The sequence below is a fragment of the Pieris rapae genome, chromosome 3 (assembly GCF_905147795.1).
Source record: "Pieris rapae chromosome 3, ilPieRapa1.1, whole genome shotgun sequence".
Taxonomy (NCBI): Eukaryota; Metazoa; Arthropoda; class Insecta; order Lepidoptera; family Pieridae; genus Pieris; species Pieris rapae.
This window is the reverse complement of record NC_059511.1, coordinates 3,465,514-3,483,033: the sequence shown is the minus strand read 5'-3', so window position 1 is coordinate 3,483,033 and position 17,520 is coordinate 3,465,514. Positions and strand designations below refer to the sequence as shown.

The 17,520-nt window shown below is 32.7% G+C and overlaps 1 protein-coding gene across 2 annotated transcripts in view; it reads left to right on the top strand.

Annotated features, from left to right (window-relative positions):
- Window positions 1-1,590: 1,590 nt before the first annotated feature.
- The window catches only part of LOC110996585 (cholesterol transporter ABCA5), a 39,259-nt gene continuing 23,329 nt past the window's right edge, over window positions 1,591-17,520 (top strand). Inside the window, exons 1-9 of one of the 2 annotated variants that reach the window (XM_045634449.1) lie at window positions 1,591-1,811; window positions 10,688-10,841; window positions 12,763-12,942; window positions 13,228-13,400; window positions 14,316-14,553; window positions 15,015-15,241; window positions 15,680-15,758; window positions 15,995-16,102; window positions 16,196-16,339. In XM_045634449.1, coding sequence (XP_045490405.1) covers window positions 1,738-1,811; window positions 10,688-10,841; window positions 12,763-12,942; window positions 13,228-13,400; window positions 14,316-14,553; window positions 15,015-15,241; window positions 15,680-15,758; window positions 15,995-16,102; window positions 16,196-16,339 — 1,377 coding nt within the window. In that variant the 5' untranslated portion in view covers window positions 1,591-1,737. The remainder of the gene's footprint in view (window positions 1,812-10,687; window positions 10,842-12,762; window positions 12,943-13,227; window positions 13,401-14,315; window positions 14,554-15,014; window positions 15,242-15,679; window positions 15,759-15,994; window positions 16,103-16,195; window positions 16,340-17,520) is intronic. The other variant, XM_045634448.1, reaches the window with a different exon arrangement.

Genomic DNA, 17,520 nt, shown 5'->3' with positions numbered 1-17,520 from the left:
ATAGACTATTTCTACATTTCTTACAGAAAATTCCTACCAAATTTGGAATTTATAGGAGCTATAGTTTAAAAACGGGAATTGTTCATTGTTAACGCCCCCGCAATCCCCTTTGGAGGATGAATTTCTTAAAATCCGTTTTTAGTTGACCTCTACATAACGAAAGTAATATTCCTACCAAGTTTCACGTTTCTAAGTCCTATAGTTCCCGAGATTTTGTGATGAGTAACAATAGAAATTGGAATACTTCGATTATCATCGAAATTTTTAACGTTTTAGCAGACTTTTAAAAAATTTCTTACATATAAACATTCTCCTGACAATTCTGAAGACAATAAAAAAAATTAACCCAATCGGTCCAGCCGTTCTCAAGTGATACTCGATCATAGATACGGCATTTTATTTTTATCAAAAAATGAAGGTGGCTGTGCAGGGGTGCGTGGGAGTTGGTGGGTGGATGCGAGGAAGTTTGTAAGTAGATTCTTAGCTGAATGTAAAAGAACATTATCCGTTTAGTAAACTCCGTTGAAATCCATGAAAACAAAAGAATCAAGAGAAAACGCTTTATTAGCGGGATAAATGTTCATAAAAGTAAAACAGCAATAAAAAAATGAAGGAACGTTAGAATTCGAATAATAAATAGCAATAAACCATCTAGAAAAAATTTCGCATCGAGTGGTAGTTTCATGTCGATACGATCAGTGGTTTAGGCGTGATTAAGCCTCAAACGAAGACCATTTTCATTATATATATATATATATATATATATATATATATAAAACGAAGGCGAGTGTTGCGCCTATGTACTTCTATGCTTCTAGATGCTTGACACATGAGGAAGCATTTAGCGCTTGGTATCTTCTTATCTTCTCCGCACTTTCACCACCTTTGTGATATGATCTAAGACCAGAAATAATATAAATTCACACGAGTAATATCGTCAATTGATAAGCATACGGTACAAAGAATAAAAAGCTCCAAGGCCAAGGCGCTAAATCATAATCCTCGGATTACTGAAAAGAAAATTTAAATGAGACCGCTACAAATGTTATCAAATTGCTTTCGTCACTCGTCTGAATAAGTTAAAACAGGGATTATTCCTAAATTACGTTAAAAAAATTATACGTGAGTCTAAAATAAAATTCTGAGGTTTTTATGTTCACTAAGTATTTAATGTAAAACAAAGGAAACGTAAAAGGACTAAACGATAGCGATATCGTACGACGTCGTATTGCAGTGGTTCCCTCGCGCATGCGTAACAATGTGGCCATGCACTCAATTTAAATATTAAGTATTACAAGCAAGATTTTTTTTTGTATAATTAGTTTACTATAACAAGTAAATAAAGGATCTAAGATTTTGTACATATGTTCCGAATATATTATATATGACGCCATTACATTTTTATTTTATATATGTATCTTTTAATCATATATCTTAAAGTTTTCCTTAGTAGAATAACATGTAAAAAGATTTGATGGATCAGGACTATGTAACAACATAACTTAAAAATTATTCTGATAGTTTCCCAACATATTGGGATATCATATTAACTGGTCACACTGGTCTACATTTGGCGCGCGCGCGAATTATCCCCTCAATTCAACATGGCGGCCACCGGGAACGCGCCTCTTGCATTCTTTTAAAACGTAATTAAGTCGTGTCGGAATAAGAGTGTAATAATGTTATTGCAGTGATCACTGATATTTGATATTAACTGTGTGTGTTACATTGTGTTGCATGAGTGACCATAATGGAGTGCTGGGCAGTGCGCGGAATGGACGCCATTCACCGGCTAGTACTGAACAGCTAACGTAAGAGAAAAAAAAAATATTCAAGAAACAAAAAATATTGTGACGAAAGTTTGACAACCACTGTAGTAGTTTTTCAGAATATTCCATATTTAAAATAAAGACCCTATTATATTATAATGGTTATAATATATGACATGCACACTTTATGAGATATAATTATAATGCGTCGTGTAACATAATAAAAACCCTCAAAAAATTGGATAGTCGTTAGTAACCAGGAATTTACATGTCTCATGAATTCATTATTCGATAAGAGGTTTAAAAAATAAATTTTGAATGGGCATTGTTCAATCGATTGTTGGAATATATATGTACATTTATGTATTGCATATGTACATTTATCATGGGAAGGTTTTGTAAGTTTACCGTCTCAAATAACCTGGAGCAGCGTAAGAACCACTCCCATAAAAACCGTTTGCGAACTCACCATAAAATATAGTCCTTATTTTCTAATAATATCTAATGTTAATAAATTTTATCGCGTAGAGCCCTTCCGTTATTGATACATAATAATGCAACCTTTATTAAATTTACGTAGTTATACGGCATTTGGTTAATAAAAGTATTAAGTAAAAGAAGTAATTCGTAAAAAGATGCCTTTTTCATTAAAGGTAATTTCAGAAAAGGTATTTTATCCCTGTAAAATATTTTGTGAATGTTATTCCAATGTCACTACTACAAACTGTAAAAATTTATTGAATTTTGTCACTAGTTGGAGCACAGCCAAGATTGAACTAAACAATTCTTATTTTTATGTTTTATCCTGTAAATATTTTAAAGGTAGTACATAGTGTGTTAATTATTGTATTCGATAATTACACACGTATTCCAAAGTAGTTTAACGTCGTAATACAAATAAAACCGTTTAAAAATGAATGATTTCTTAATAGTGTACACAACCATGCTATTTCACAGCGATTTATTTATTAACACTTTGTTACTAAAAAGAACATCTAAATACAGGGAACGTCAGTTATTAGAGATGCAACGATCACCCTCATCGCTAACAAGCGATCGTTTTAGGCAACCCTAGTAAGGAAAAATAAAACAGAAATGATTTTGTTTTATTGTTTTCTAGAGACTAGTTATGTCGATTTTTATTTGTTTAAATTTTTCGAACAATTTAAGTCGGATTAAGATAGTCCGGATACATTTAGTACAAAGATAAGTTTAGACCTGTTCTTGATCTATGTATAAATATAACGTAGCTAATTCGTGGTTGGTATTTGTATATGTTTGAATATTATGTCTTAACTCATAAAGGAAATAGTTTCAGTATATCATGTTGATCTAAAAATATGAATTTATAACTTCTTAATAATTTCCTGTCTTCTTAATATTGTGCATTGCATCCGAAAATATTTTCATATAGTTTCAATGTAGTGGGTCAGCAGTGCGGGAGTTGTGCCAAGATCGTGGAGCCTAGTTTCTCTGACGCCGCCCTGTCTGCACGTTAAGGTCATGATGCTGTGGTCTATGATCCAGTAGATGTATTGCAACTATGCTTACAAAAACCCTATAAATCATTCAGATACATAAGGCCTTGGACATTCTTCCACAAAACATAAAATATATTTAAGGAGATATGAACTACTGGAGTCTCATGATGATTCTTCAATTAATTAAAAAAAAAATTTTTTTAATTAAAATAAATTGTGATTTTAAGGCACATTGTCACGATATTTAACCAAGCAGAGGGCTCGTCCTTTCATCATTTTAAGTTATAAATAGCAATTATGGAATCCCTTTTCTATAAAACTCAACTGATGTTTAGTGACAACCCGCCGATGGATACTTACATTTCCAGAAGGCTGGCAAGCGTTGCCAGGCTTTTCGACGTTGGCTCTTTTTTTTATTATTGGATACCAACGTGCAGCTTTTCATAGTGGTATAGGTTGGCAGAAACTTACGACACCTTTTGCACCTTCTACCATTGACTTACTCGTATTATATTTAAATGTTCTTCTTACTTTACTTACTTACTTGATACTTATTGAAAATTCTAACAAACATTAATTAAAGGAATAGGAAGAAATTATATGTCGATTACTTTTTTTACAATGAGTTATACGTATTGATAATAAATAACAACTGCTTTACCTAATTAAATAATTTAAAACTGTAACTGCTTTTAAATTTTATTAAGCGGTTAATTTGATCACCTGTATATTATTTGTGTAAAAAGGGGTTGGCATGGTAACTAGTATATTGATACAGTCCCCTCAAAATACACGTTTCCCGTAAATTGAGTCCGGGGTGACTGCTGACGTCATCTAATTGAGCTATCACAGATAATGACGATAAAAGCGCTATGTAGGTGTGACGAGTTTAGTTACTTTAGATAGAATTTATTACTTGAAATTTAGTTTAAAGAACAAGACGGTAAGAATTCAGAAACAACATTATCTCTGGAACTAACGTTACGTCTCGTTAACCCCGTACTCAGTGTCGTTTATTAAAACTACAGGAGTTATCAAGTATTTGTCCGCTCTAGGTATACCTTATATTTAATCACTTGTTTACTTATCGGACATAACATTTCGTAGCTGAGTTGAATTACGTAGTTGCTCCCAAAGTTCTGTCACTGGCACATTATTTTTAAATTTCGAACATGATTTTATAAAAAAATATTGCATTCAATTTTTGAATGTTTGTCTATTGTTTTAAAACAAAAAATAATCACTTAACGTAATTTTTCACGATGGGGTGGACATTGTAAGAAAACCGAATAGCTGTCATTGCGTTGCACCGCTGTGGGCACAAGCCGAGTACCAATTTTAAGTTGCTCAAAAATTTGAATATAGCGGTTTGTGTACCGTACTCTTGATCGGTACAATGAAGTGTCCAGTGTTGAGTACAAGAAAACTGGCCGACCACGCTCCGCAAGAACACTAGCAGTAATCAAAGCTATCAAGGCGCGGCTAGAAAGAAATCCTGTACGAAAACAGAAGTTGATGGCTTTGCAGATGGGTGTCAAGAGGAAAACAGTAAAAAAGATTTTTAAATGAACATCTTGGTTTACGAGCATACAAAAAAAAGAGTGGGCACCTACTTAATGCTCGTCTTAAACCAATAAGGCTTAAGACATCGTGGCTGTTGTTAAAGTGGTACGCAAAAAACCGTATGCTAAGTACTTCGAAGAATACAGGGCTCTAGGCTCCGAATATGATTTTATCCCATTCGGTGTCGAGACCCTCGATCCGTGGCAAAAAGGTTTGCCGACATCATTGGAGACCAAAGAGCTAGAAGCTTCCTGGAACAAAGAATTAGTCGAGATATTCAAAGGGGGAACGCTGCCAGTATCTTCGGAACTCTTACCCCAATGGCAGTCCTTTTAATTTGTTTTTAAAGTTTTTAGTTTTAGGTTCATTGATCTAGTATATATATTATATACTAAGTTTTCATCGCATTGAACGATAAATTTTATTCCGAGTAAGGCATGAATAAAAACTATAATATTTCGTTCCATAGTTTTAGCGCCAACAGCGAAATACCATTTTACTATTTATTCGTAGTCTTCTATGGTCGTTCTTTTTTATTTACTTCATCATTATAGAGATTGAGCAGAATTTCCTCGGATCGAATAATGTTTACGAAAGACCTACCAATTTAAATATTTCAGAAGAAATGGTTAGCTGACGTCAGAATCTTTGCATTTATCAATACCTTTACAAGGCTAAGCAAATTGCACTACAATTTTGTTTATGAAATGTTCGTGATAACAAAGCCTTATTGTTTTCTTTTGTTATCAAATAGGAATAGGCCTTTCACATATCTCGAAATACGAATCTAGAATTGGCATACCATACTTGAAATTGTTTTTGATATTATAATAATAAACCATTTATTTGCAAGAACGTGGTACATTTAGATCGATGAATTATAAAAATCCGCACAATCCATAAAAGCCCGCACAAGCCATATAATAATAGCAAATATTAATTAATTTTCATTCATTCTGGTAATAATAACATCAACACAATGTCATAATAATCGTATGAACATATTTAATCACCTTCCTCTTGAAAGCATTATACGGCAGTATATCTGTAACTACTAGGAAGGTGCTTAAATAATTTGATAGGTATGGCGTAAGTTTTTAAAATACATCGTGGTGGAACATACAGGCAACCACTGTCAAATTGGATCAGTTGGTATATACTATATACCAAGTTACAAATAATATAATAATAACCGAGCCCATAAAAAAATGGTCTACAGCTTACATAAGTCCTATATAGCTCTTAAACATTTTTTCTGAGTAATATAAACCTTATTCTCATTTACCGAATTTTCCCATAAAAGGACCATAGCGCAGAACTGAGGCAACATAGGCGTGATAAGCAATATTGCTGCGTGTTTTGAAGCCACTTTGCGAGTTCGACTCAAAGCGAAAACTAATTTATTAAGTCGCGTACATATCGATTTAATGTGTTGTCTCCAAGTAACATTTATTTTATAATTTAATCTATATTAATTTGCATTTTTACACAAAAGTGTTTTATTTTTACCATATGCAATTTATTGTAACTTGCCGAGAACCTACGCATAATTATATACGACAACAGAAAGAAAAGGATGTAACTTATTACATCTATATCTTAACATAAAAAGATGTGAAAAAATGATTAATTCAACATAATGTCGCCGTAGTCGTTAGCCAAGCCTTTGTGGAGATCTTTTGTGCTGCGATGGTACTCCACGCTTTTACATTGTTTCATTATCACTCGATTTCGTGGCGAAGGACAAGTTTAGAGTATGTTGTATAATCACTATATATTATATAACGAGGTCCTCTCTCTCTGCACCTCTCTGTCTGTATGTTCGCGATTTACTGAAAAACTAATACTAAATGCATACTAAAAGTAGACCTCAATACGGTTTTAAATTACGTTTTAATATGTATAACCCGCGTGACGACGTATCAAGAGACTTATGTTTGAACGAAGAACAATGTCAAAACTATTTTATAACATACGTAACTGAATACAAATCGATTTTCATTAAATAGTTGTTCAAATTGTATATTTCGTCAGAATTTCTATCTCTTAGTTTACCTATATACATCCGTAAGATATACAATTCTGTAGTTATTATTATAGTTCAACTATCTTCTCGATATAAACTAATGCCCGAATTGACATCGGTTATTCATAGATTATAGAAGAGTTGATAGTCATCCTTGTTTATCCTTAAGGGTACAGGTAACCTAATGTCACTTAATGTAAAAATATCTGCAGTATTCGCCTTCAAATCTGGCTGACGTCAGTCTGGTAAGGTCACATGAAGGTCACAAGGCGGGACCATTCCCCAGGGTCTGGTGTGGCGTGAGTTACGCTAAATCTAAACTTTTCGCTAAATGTAATTTATGATCGGCCATATTAATTGGCCCAAATGTTGCCATCATTGATATCTATCACTAACCTACGTCACATTTTTATACGGCTTTTCCATTTCACATAATTAACAAATAGGAGGCCATTTGTTAATTATGAGATGGACATCCTACTTTGTTTATAAAATCTAGTATGTTTCTTAGGTTTCCTTTTAGTTTTTTTTTTAAATGAAAACTAAACCCGAATGAAACTAAAAACATTTAAACACTACAGCCATTACTACATTAATAATAAAGAAGCTCTCAATTCTTCTATGGAATTAAAGAAACAAATTGATTTTACGAGAAATATACGGAGATGTAACTTTGTAGGTATACCTCGAGGAAACACTTAGTTCTTTACTAATTGGCTATATCATTTAGCATTAAGTAACATATTAAAGCGATAGGTGTATCGAATGACAATCTAATACAGGCGATGTCTATGTAAAAATCAATATTTATAATAACGGCGCTAATATAGCAAAACATAGATAATAATCAGACTTGATTCAATAGTGCGTAAGTATTATGATCCCTATTATGAAGTAATTTAAATAAAATATTCTTCGGGCCGATAAGGCCGATCCCAAATATGGTAAGCCCATAATTGAGATTGGCCATTTACGTTATACGTACGAGATACCATCGTGCATAAATCGGTGCGTAGCGATAATGTACTCACTATTCCACACAAGTGAGGAGGCGCATCCGAGGCACAAGATTGTTTAAACGCAGGAAGTTCGTGTCTTCCTAAATTAAAGCTACCATCAAATTCCTCTTGGTAATTCAAACAGGATGCACATAAGTGAATCATCAGTTCGATACTAACTAGCTTACAATTCTGGTGATACTAATAATGTTTCGCTATAGCTATAAAGACCAGTAATCTCGAGCTAATACAAAAAATTCCATGAGACAAAAGACATGAGAATCTTTTTAATAACCTTACGGCCCAATAATAAAATAAACCTAGGATCAGACAAATCTCAGTCCCGTATTCTAAGTCGTATCCACAATGTCGTCCTGAGCGCTGTCAAACTAACGTCAATCTTTATACTTGAAAATATATTTAAGTTTGACATTCTAGTATACGCTAGACCCGCCTTTCGTGTGTAAAAAACGTATTGGATTTTTGACATAATCATAGTTAGCGCTAAGTTTCGTTTCGTTTCTGAATTTAACTCTTAGTTATGCTATGGCAACTTCCCGGCCTATACCTACATTATAAAAATGTATACTAGATTAAGATAATATATGCCCTCGCCTTGATTGGTAACGCAAAATGTAATCGACACAATATGTGGCTTCTGTTTGAAGGGCACATGGCCACTTACAATAGAAACCTAATTTTAGGATTATTATATAACTAATAACAATAATCCAGTAATAGAATTGGTGTAGTGGGTTAAGCGTAAAACTTGCAGATATCCAAATTAATAGTAATAAGAATGAATCTGGATGAGCTAGTTACAATAATATCAACGACTACTATATTTTATCTAGGGCAGAGAAATTTTTGAAATGTCTGTGACAAGGTTTCAGTGCGCCCTACATTTTCATTTCGCCGACTAACCTACCTCTATCGTTTATGTAAACCTTTTTACTCATTTGTAATTTAAAATATATCTCGTCGAGTATGTTTTATGGCCTTACCTCTTTTTGGTGGCTGGATGTTGGATTAGATTACTTAGATTGTGGCTTAAAGCTGTTAATTTAGAATCGTCTTAATCAACGTGTTAATTATGTAGTACAAAAATGTTAGTAAATTCATATGGAATTTAAGATATCTTTATATTATTTGAATTTAGTTTGAGTAACTAAATTTAAGGTACATTGACATTTTTGATTGATCTCTATTTATCTGAGTTCTCTTCGATATCGAAAAAGACTGATATGGAAGATACGTTAATAATTACATCTTACTGTGAATTGGAAAAGCGGCTACTGGTATTAAGATAAATCTCAAGTGCGTCAATCCATGATTATGCGTTGACATACATAAGTATAATATAAAATGTTTTAATCTGAGAAAGAAAAAACAACGCGGGTCAAAACATTAGCCTTTGATTATATAATCGACGTATTTAAACTAACGAAACAATTTTAGTGTTTTTTATGATTCGAAATTAGCTTTCTTGAACTTGAAAAGTAGTGAGTTCATTTGCTACCAACCAAGCTATATCATTGGCCGTAGAGACGTAATCGGAGACGAGTAACACTGCGCTGGAAGAGACTTCGCAAGTAAACTTGAACTATTTACAGAATACGGAGGCCGATGATTCGATTTTGGATTAATGTATTAAAAAATCTCGAAGTTTAATATTACTCATCACGACGAATAATAAGAAGTATACATATTGATATGCACAGGTGTGGCTGTGACTTGTAATTACGGAATAACGTCACATATTGCATGCTAATAAGCTGTGACAAGCAGCTCATATTAAATTAATGTTCAAGTATTAACATCCAATTAACTGATGCTGCTATTACGACAATATTATTATGGACAGTAATTAAAAGGTAAATTAATTGACACTAAAAAGATATTCTTTATGAATTCAGTGTATTATTCAAATTCAAAATCATTTATTCATGTTGGTAACATAATGTACACTTATGAACGTGAAAAAAAGAAATTTAATTTATTTAAATGCTTCTAATTTTACATTTACTGCAAAAATATCTCAAATCAAGGGCGTAGAACTGAAGAGTAGAACTGGCAATAAACTCTCCGCCACTCTTTTTAATTGCCAAGGTTTTCCTTTTACACAACGTTTGTAAGGAGCTGCAACCATTACACCGTGTTCCATATGACATCTTGAGTAATAAGGAATAATAAAATAAACTAAAAACAAAGATTTGCCCTCTATCAGCAGGAGGCATGGTGAAAATCATAAAAATTACTACTGAGGTACATCCATACTCCGAAAAAGTAACTCGTTTCTATAAGACATAAAATATTGTAGAGACATGTATGCTCAGTGTTTTCGGTACGCTATTTCATATTTACGGCATTTGAAGTGGGGCATGTAAAATGGAAATTACACCTTTCATATGTCCCTCGTACGCACCCCAATGAACCAACCCCAAGTTTGCAGACCCCTTGGCGCCAAAGACAATTACGTAACTTGGCGCCGTTTCTTCTAGATATGGCTTCACTTGTTTGTATTAATTAATTAGAAACATTGATGTTTACTGTTTTTGTTTAATGGTGGCAGAATATAGGGAATAATTGTGAATTATAATGCGTTGAATCCTTAAACACGTATTTTAAAAAAGAAATCCCTTTGCGATATTACGATTATTTTGAGTCTCCTATTATTGTCTTTGTGTCGGTGACTTTTAAGTGTAAAATGGAATCCAATAAATTAGTTTTAAAAGCAAAAATAGTATATAGGAGGAGGTTATTAAATTAATTCTTTCTACATATTTAATTTTAGAAAATGTATATGTAATTTTATCCTGATTTGGTATTTATGCTTCCATTTTGAAACAGGAAATGCCAAACGGAACCAGACTGCATAGCGATAGGTAGCAGATTGCGTGGCGCGATGGGGACGCGCCCGCCATCGGCCTTTTGGCCTCAACTCTGGGCTACTGTGGTCCGAAATCTGCTTCTCAAGAAACGTGACACCAGAAAGACTCTTGCTGTAAGTAATTTTAAATTTTTTCTATGTGTTTGTGTATACGTAATATTATTGTAGTCGCGTATCAAGCCTCTGTAGCTCCAACAGAAAGTTGAATCCATCCAATACCCGACTAAGGGTTTGCATGATACCACTGGGCCAACAGCGCTCGTGGCAAATTTAGTATAATGTACTTTATTGCAAGAATATGGTAAAAACATGTGTAAGGTGGTATTACCGTTAGTTATCATATTCTGCCACACACAATGGGGCGTGGTCAAGTCCCTAAAGGATAGTCCTATGAATTGGTCAACTTTTATATTATTTGAATCGTACATATTATTACATACATTATTAAATATATATTAACTAGAGTGTCTCACGCAAATAATCATTTATTGCATTCACCAAGTCGATTTTTAAAGACTAGTTGGTAGGTCTTTTAATTCTTTTAGTAAATTTAATTGTAAAACCTTAAATATTATTGCCATACAAAAGGTGTTTTACTAAACAGCTCCAGATTGTTTTTGGCACAGCCAATTTCTCCACATGACTACTTCTTACTTCGACTTAAAAATATGTATGTTTCTGTTCACGAATAAGGACATTTCTAAAACATAAATTCAGGGAAGAGATAAAAATTTTCTTAATTCTTAAATAAAGGTACGAAACTATCAAGACAGTTTGCTCCACAAATTGCTATAATACATTTATTTTGAGCCTTAAATACCCTATTTATATCGACGGAATTTCAATAAAAATCAAAAACAAAAAAATATAATTCCATATCTAAGTATATATGAAACATATGCATGATAAGCAGCTAATAAAGCCCTTTAACGTTTTACCATATAAACGAAGTCTATTTGTTCTGTAATTTTTCAATATGTGCTTTCGAACTACAAAATTTATCTAGCGTTATACCTAAATTTACACACTCGCTCATTATGTCTAGTTTATTGCTTTTATATTGTAAGTCTATTTGTGTTTTTGAGTTATGTCTGAAAATGGATTATGTAAGCTTTGGTCATGTTTATTTGTAGATTTTTTGAATTAATCCAGTTGATAACGTCGTCTAGAGATTACATTTAAAAAAATCAAAATCGATCAATCAAAATAAAAAATCATTTAGGTAACTTAATGTACACTTGTGAACGTCAAAAAATAATTATATATGAAATGCTTCCAATTTTACATTATGGCCAGTTCTCAAATCAATGGCGTAGAACGGAAGAGAAGAACTGGCAATAAACTCTCCGCTACTCTTAATCGCCAAGTTTTTACTTTTACACAACGTTTTCAAGGAGCTGCAACCATTAGTTAACACTATGTTCCATATGACATCTTAAGTAATAAAGAATAATAAAATAAATTAAAAAAAAACATAGATAGATCAGCTGGAGGCATGGTGAAATAGGAGCACGCACTTACATTCTCGTGGAAACAACACATAGTCGAAACAACTAATATCTATTGTATACAACATACATATATTATATTGTTACAACTTTCAGCCATGTCCGTAATAACTTACCTTGATTTCATTTGTCATCTAATAATTGAAGCCAACTAATCGAATAGTTATATAAATCACATGTTGCAAGTACGTCATGTTAAATACTATTATGCAGATAAATAAATTGTGTGAGTATTAAGTACATACTATGTATGTAAATCAAAGTAATAATGTTTTTATAAGATAAAAGAAGAATGGCGCCATACTTGGTATGTGGCCAATTATATTTTTGGTAAATTTTGTAAATATAAAAGTACGTATAAATAATACTGTATATTTCTAGATTTGGCACCTATTAGAAATAGGAATTTACACCCGTGACATATATAAATGTATGTCTTATTCGTACCTGCCCACAGAGTATCCACAGATATGTAATACTTTGAGCATTACAAGCTCGTTAATAAAGCCATTACGAATCTGTTGCAGGAAGTGCTGGTTCCGCTGTACTCCCTGGGAGTGTTGATATTCCTTAAGATGCTGGTGCCCAATCCCAACTTTCCCGAGGTGAAAAAACCTGGGCGTCTACTCCGGATCCATCATGAAGCCTTTTCAGATAGTAACGCAGTCGCAGTAGCAGCGGACTGGTACAATCATAATGGTACACTGGTACGTTCTGAACAATAATGTACATAGAATTTCTAATGGATATAGATTCGCACCCCTAAATAAGATTATATCAAAAATACTGTAATTCAAAGTTTATTCATATAAAGTGTGTAGATGTGATATCATTGTTTATTTTAAGCATTTAAATTAATATACTATGGAATCTTAAGGATTAAAGTTGTAAACTTTTTAAATCTGTATTAAGATTACCGAATAAGATTTTGCTAAAGTAATAAACATAGGACATTTAACTGACATTGAATATTATAATTTCTGTTTTTCCAGGCGTTCTTAGATGATATAAACACAATGTTAACGGAATCGGGGCAGCACCCCATCACATGGATACGATATAATGACACCAATGAACTGGATGACGCCTACCACAGTGACCCTAAACGTTTTCCCTTAGCCGTTATATTTCACACTGATCCTATGGCGTATGGAGAACCATTAAGGTATAATATATTTGTAATATTAAGTTTTTATCTTGGCATGGGATTCGAGTGCATAGGCGTTAATTAAAGATTAAAGTTGGCGCCGGTTACCACAGAGCTGGTACATTTCTTGCCCAACGCATAAGTATGGCAGCGAGGAAATGCTGACAGCATTATAGGCAACAGGGAGCAAACTATTAAAATTTGTTTTAATTTTCACTATGTATTGTAAATATTGTATATTTGTGTGTTGGATAGAAACATTAATTATTTTTTATTTAAATATATTCAGATTTAAAAAATATCAATAAGCTTTAGTTATTTGTAAGTTTTAAATTTATTTCAAGAAAAAAATCCTATTTCTCTGGACCTTTTTAAAAGTATACTTGGAAGGAACTTATTTTGGTAAATGACACATTTATTTTCTAAGGTCCATTTAAGGAAAGTACAGACTTTAAATTATGTATCTTTTCATATTGTATTCGCTCTACAGATTAATAAATAAGACTATCCATACATTGTGAAACAGACCCTTAATCAAATTCAAATGGCTAATTTCTTATTACTTAACATACGAAGACGATCACTAACGATGACTAAACGGAAAGTACAATTCCGTATATCAAAAATGTATTAGATATATTGACTTTGAATCCTACAGTAGATTATATACATTGGTACTTAGAGATAAAGTTAGCCGAAGTGTCAACTTCACGGTTATATTAATCTATTGTCCAAGGCGTTGATTACTAAATTGCGGTACCATCTGGTGCGGATATCTAAATTTAGGTTCTAGTTTTCTACGTCCTTTTGAAGATAAATTACTATTGTAATAAGAATTGCAGAGGAAGTTACTTGTATATAGAAAAGTTAACTTGCAAGTTGTTAAAATGTATTATTTATTCAGTTTCTCACATAGACTTTTAAATTATCCAGGTATACAATCCGAACTAACCCCTCCAAAGACGGAGGCACACCATCGACCAGAATTCTAACCACGTCACCAGCCAAATGTCGGGATAGAACCAACACAGACTGGTCTACTGATTGGTCTCGTGGTGGGCAGTTGATACCACTCTCAGAGATGCATAGAGAAGACACATGTCCGGTTCTTCAGTATTATTATACGGGATTTCTCGCGTTGCAGACATTAATCGATTATGTTAAAATTAAGGTAATTCTTTTGTGACATGATAAAATCAATTATTTATTTATTTATTTATTTACACTTCGTTGCTAAAGAAATACAAATAACACAGTATATATAAATTACAAGGGATGCAACGGGCGGCCTTATCGCTAACAAGCGATCTCTTCCAGGCAACCCTAGTAAGAATAGAAATACATAAAAAAAAATGATGGGTGCAAGAAGTGCAGAAGTTATATAAAAAACAAAATAAATTTATATTAAAATAAAGAACCTTAATCTATTAGTAACTATATATATTATAATAACTAACTAAAACTAAAAAGCTAATCTTACAAATTCAAGAAAATAGAGAAAATTACATACATATTACATACATAATCTTTTAAATACAAATTTTCTACTTCACTATATCCACCCGCGTCTGTACTCCCAGCTCTGACGTTTAGTTAGCATAATTACAAGACAATCATAAATATATTTTTTAGCTGGATACAGGTACAGAGTTCCTTCCACCCCGGGTAGACTTACTCCAATTCCCTAAACGCCAACACACCGGCGACTGGCTGGTGATCTTTCGAGTGATCATGCCCATGTACATGGTGATGACATTATCTCAGTTTATCACCTATCTCCTAATGCTGGTAGTGGGTGAGAAGGAGAAGAAGATCAGAGAAGGAATGAGGATCATGGGCCTAAAGGATTCTGTTTATTGGTAAGGATAAAAATCTCTTTTGATAGTCAATCTTCAGAAATTTGATGTATATAAATTGGTAAAGTTCAGATCTAACCAATGTTCTTTTTAGTGAACCGATTTTGAAAATTCTTCTACCAATAGAAAGCTACGTTATTTTTTTAGCTATATTTTTTCATTATATATCCAGAATTAATCATAAGGAATGTATATGTATCTAATTTCTCAATATTACGGCTTATGGTTGCCCTTGTGAAGTCGAGGCGAGTCACTTTGTCACAAGGATTTTTTTACCTATATTTATCGTCAAAGTTTTAACACTCTTGATACAATGCACTAGTTTTGATTGTTGTAAGAGGCGTAAAATACATATGTATTGAGATAAATTAAGATGATATTATTTTCTGGGTATTGTTCATACTTGAATATAGCATTCATCTAAGTTGTTTTTTTTTTCAGGGGATCCTGGTTTTTAATTTACGCAGTGTTTGTTACAATACTGTCCATCGTTAGTACCGTCCTCTTGTTCACATTGAAGGTAAGAAAATTTACGACGATTTACCGACTAATTTACATATAGTAATAAATATTTTTTACATGCACTAATGGTGAATATATAGAATCTTGTTTATTTTTAAAGATTAAGAGACTAAATACAAGTTTGTTTTTAATACTAAAATTGCAAATTTGAGGCGTTTTTATTATCTGTGAATTTACTAAGAAGAGTGTTATGGTATCTACTATGAGTAATACTTAAAATAAGTATTTTTCCAGGTATTTCAACATTCGTCATACGTCCTTATATTTCTCTTGATGCTGTTATTTGGTTTCACCATCATCACGTTTGCATTCATGCTGACACCATTCTTCGACAAAGCTAGGGTAAGTTTATTCTAGTACTTTTTCATCCTCTCGTTGTAACAAATTACTATTTTCTAATATTATATTATTTACTGGATTAATAAATTATTCCAGACTGCTGGTATCCTAGGCAGCTTTGCAGTAAATCTGATGAGTGGACTGTACTTCATCCAGGTGTTTGTATCGAACGCGGATTCTCTCGCCTTTTGGTTCGTGTCCCTCATCAGTTCCAGTTGTTATGCTCTTGCGATGGATAAGGTAATTGGGAAATTAGTCGTAATATTTTCTACTTCTGTTTTAACAGGTGCTGAAAGTTTCTCTTTTTTCAATAATCTTAATTTTTTGGTAAAAATAACATTATTACAATTGTTAACTGGTCTAGTGAGTTATATAATTCTTCTCGATCCTTCAAGAATAGAACGTACCAATTCTTAAAAGGCTAGGAACGCACTAGCGAGAGCTCTGGCAATATGAGTGTACATGGGCTTTATCACTTAACATTTGCAATAGTCATTTTGTATGATGATTTGATGTTTTAAAAGAGCTCCGAAAGTTTTTACGCCGGCTTTTTCTCTCGGCCTACACCCTCTGTCTTCTTTGCCGATGAGTAGAGTCTACCGATACAAATTTAATGACGTGGATAAATGATACCTCTATCGTATATGTCATAATAAACATATATCTTTTATAACCTCGGGTGAGCTTTCTGCCCGTGTTAATTTAAAATTATGTTTATGTTAAAATAAAAATCAGTGGAACTAATTTAGTAATTTTAATTGTTACCAAGCCTTTGGAGATATTATTTTCTTAATTGTCGAATTAATCGGTTTTATCGACGTTTAAATGTTCTATCAACGGCATCTACTTTAGTCCATTGAAAAGTTACATTTGGGTTGCGTTTTTTAGAGGACGCAATTTTATTTTTTTGATGTATAGGGGGGGTCAGTGTAAAGCTAAAAACAAGTTTGTGGGGTCGCCACCTTTGTCCCACGGCCGCCATCTTGAAAATAGGGGTTGAAATGGTATTTACGATATATCACTTAAACTTTTTATTTGATTAAAAAAATGCAAATTAAATTCTCTACAACTTTGGTCCAGTAACTTTTTGTCGTAGAACCATAAATAAAAAAGTTATAAGCGAAAATCTTCAGAAATTCGAGAAAAAAAATTATATTTTTCGATGTAACTTTTTTATTTATCATTTTACGAAAAAATGATATCTGAAAATTTTTTTAGATCGTTTTTTGAGGAACAAGTTTTATTCGCATCATTTTTTCATTAAGTCTATAGGTAAGGTTTTACAGCGCTCCGAAGTGAGTACTATTTTTCAGTACTCTTAACTATACCTATATTATACGTGTGAATCTATAATATGTCATCAGTTATTGTTTGTTTTTTTTTTATTTTTTTTTATTTTGTTATTAGAATTTTTTAATTAC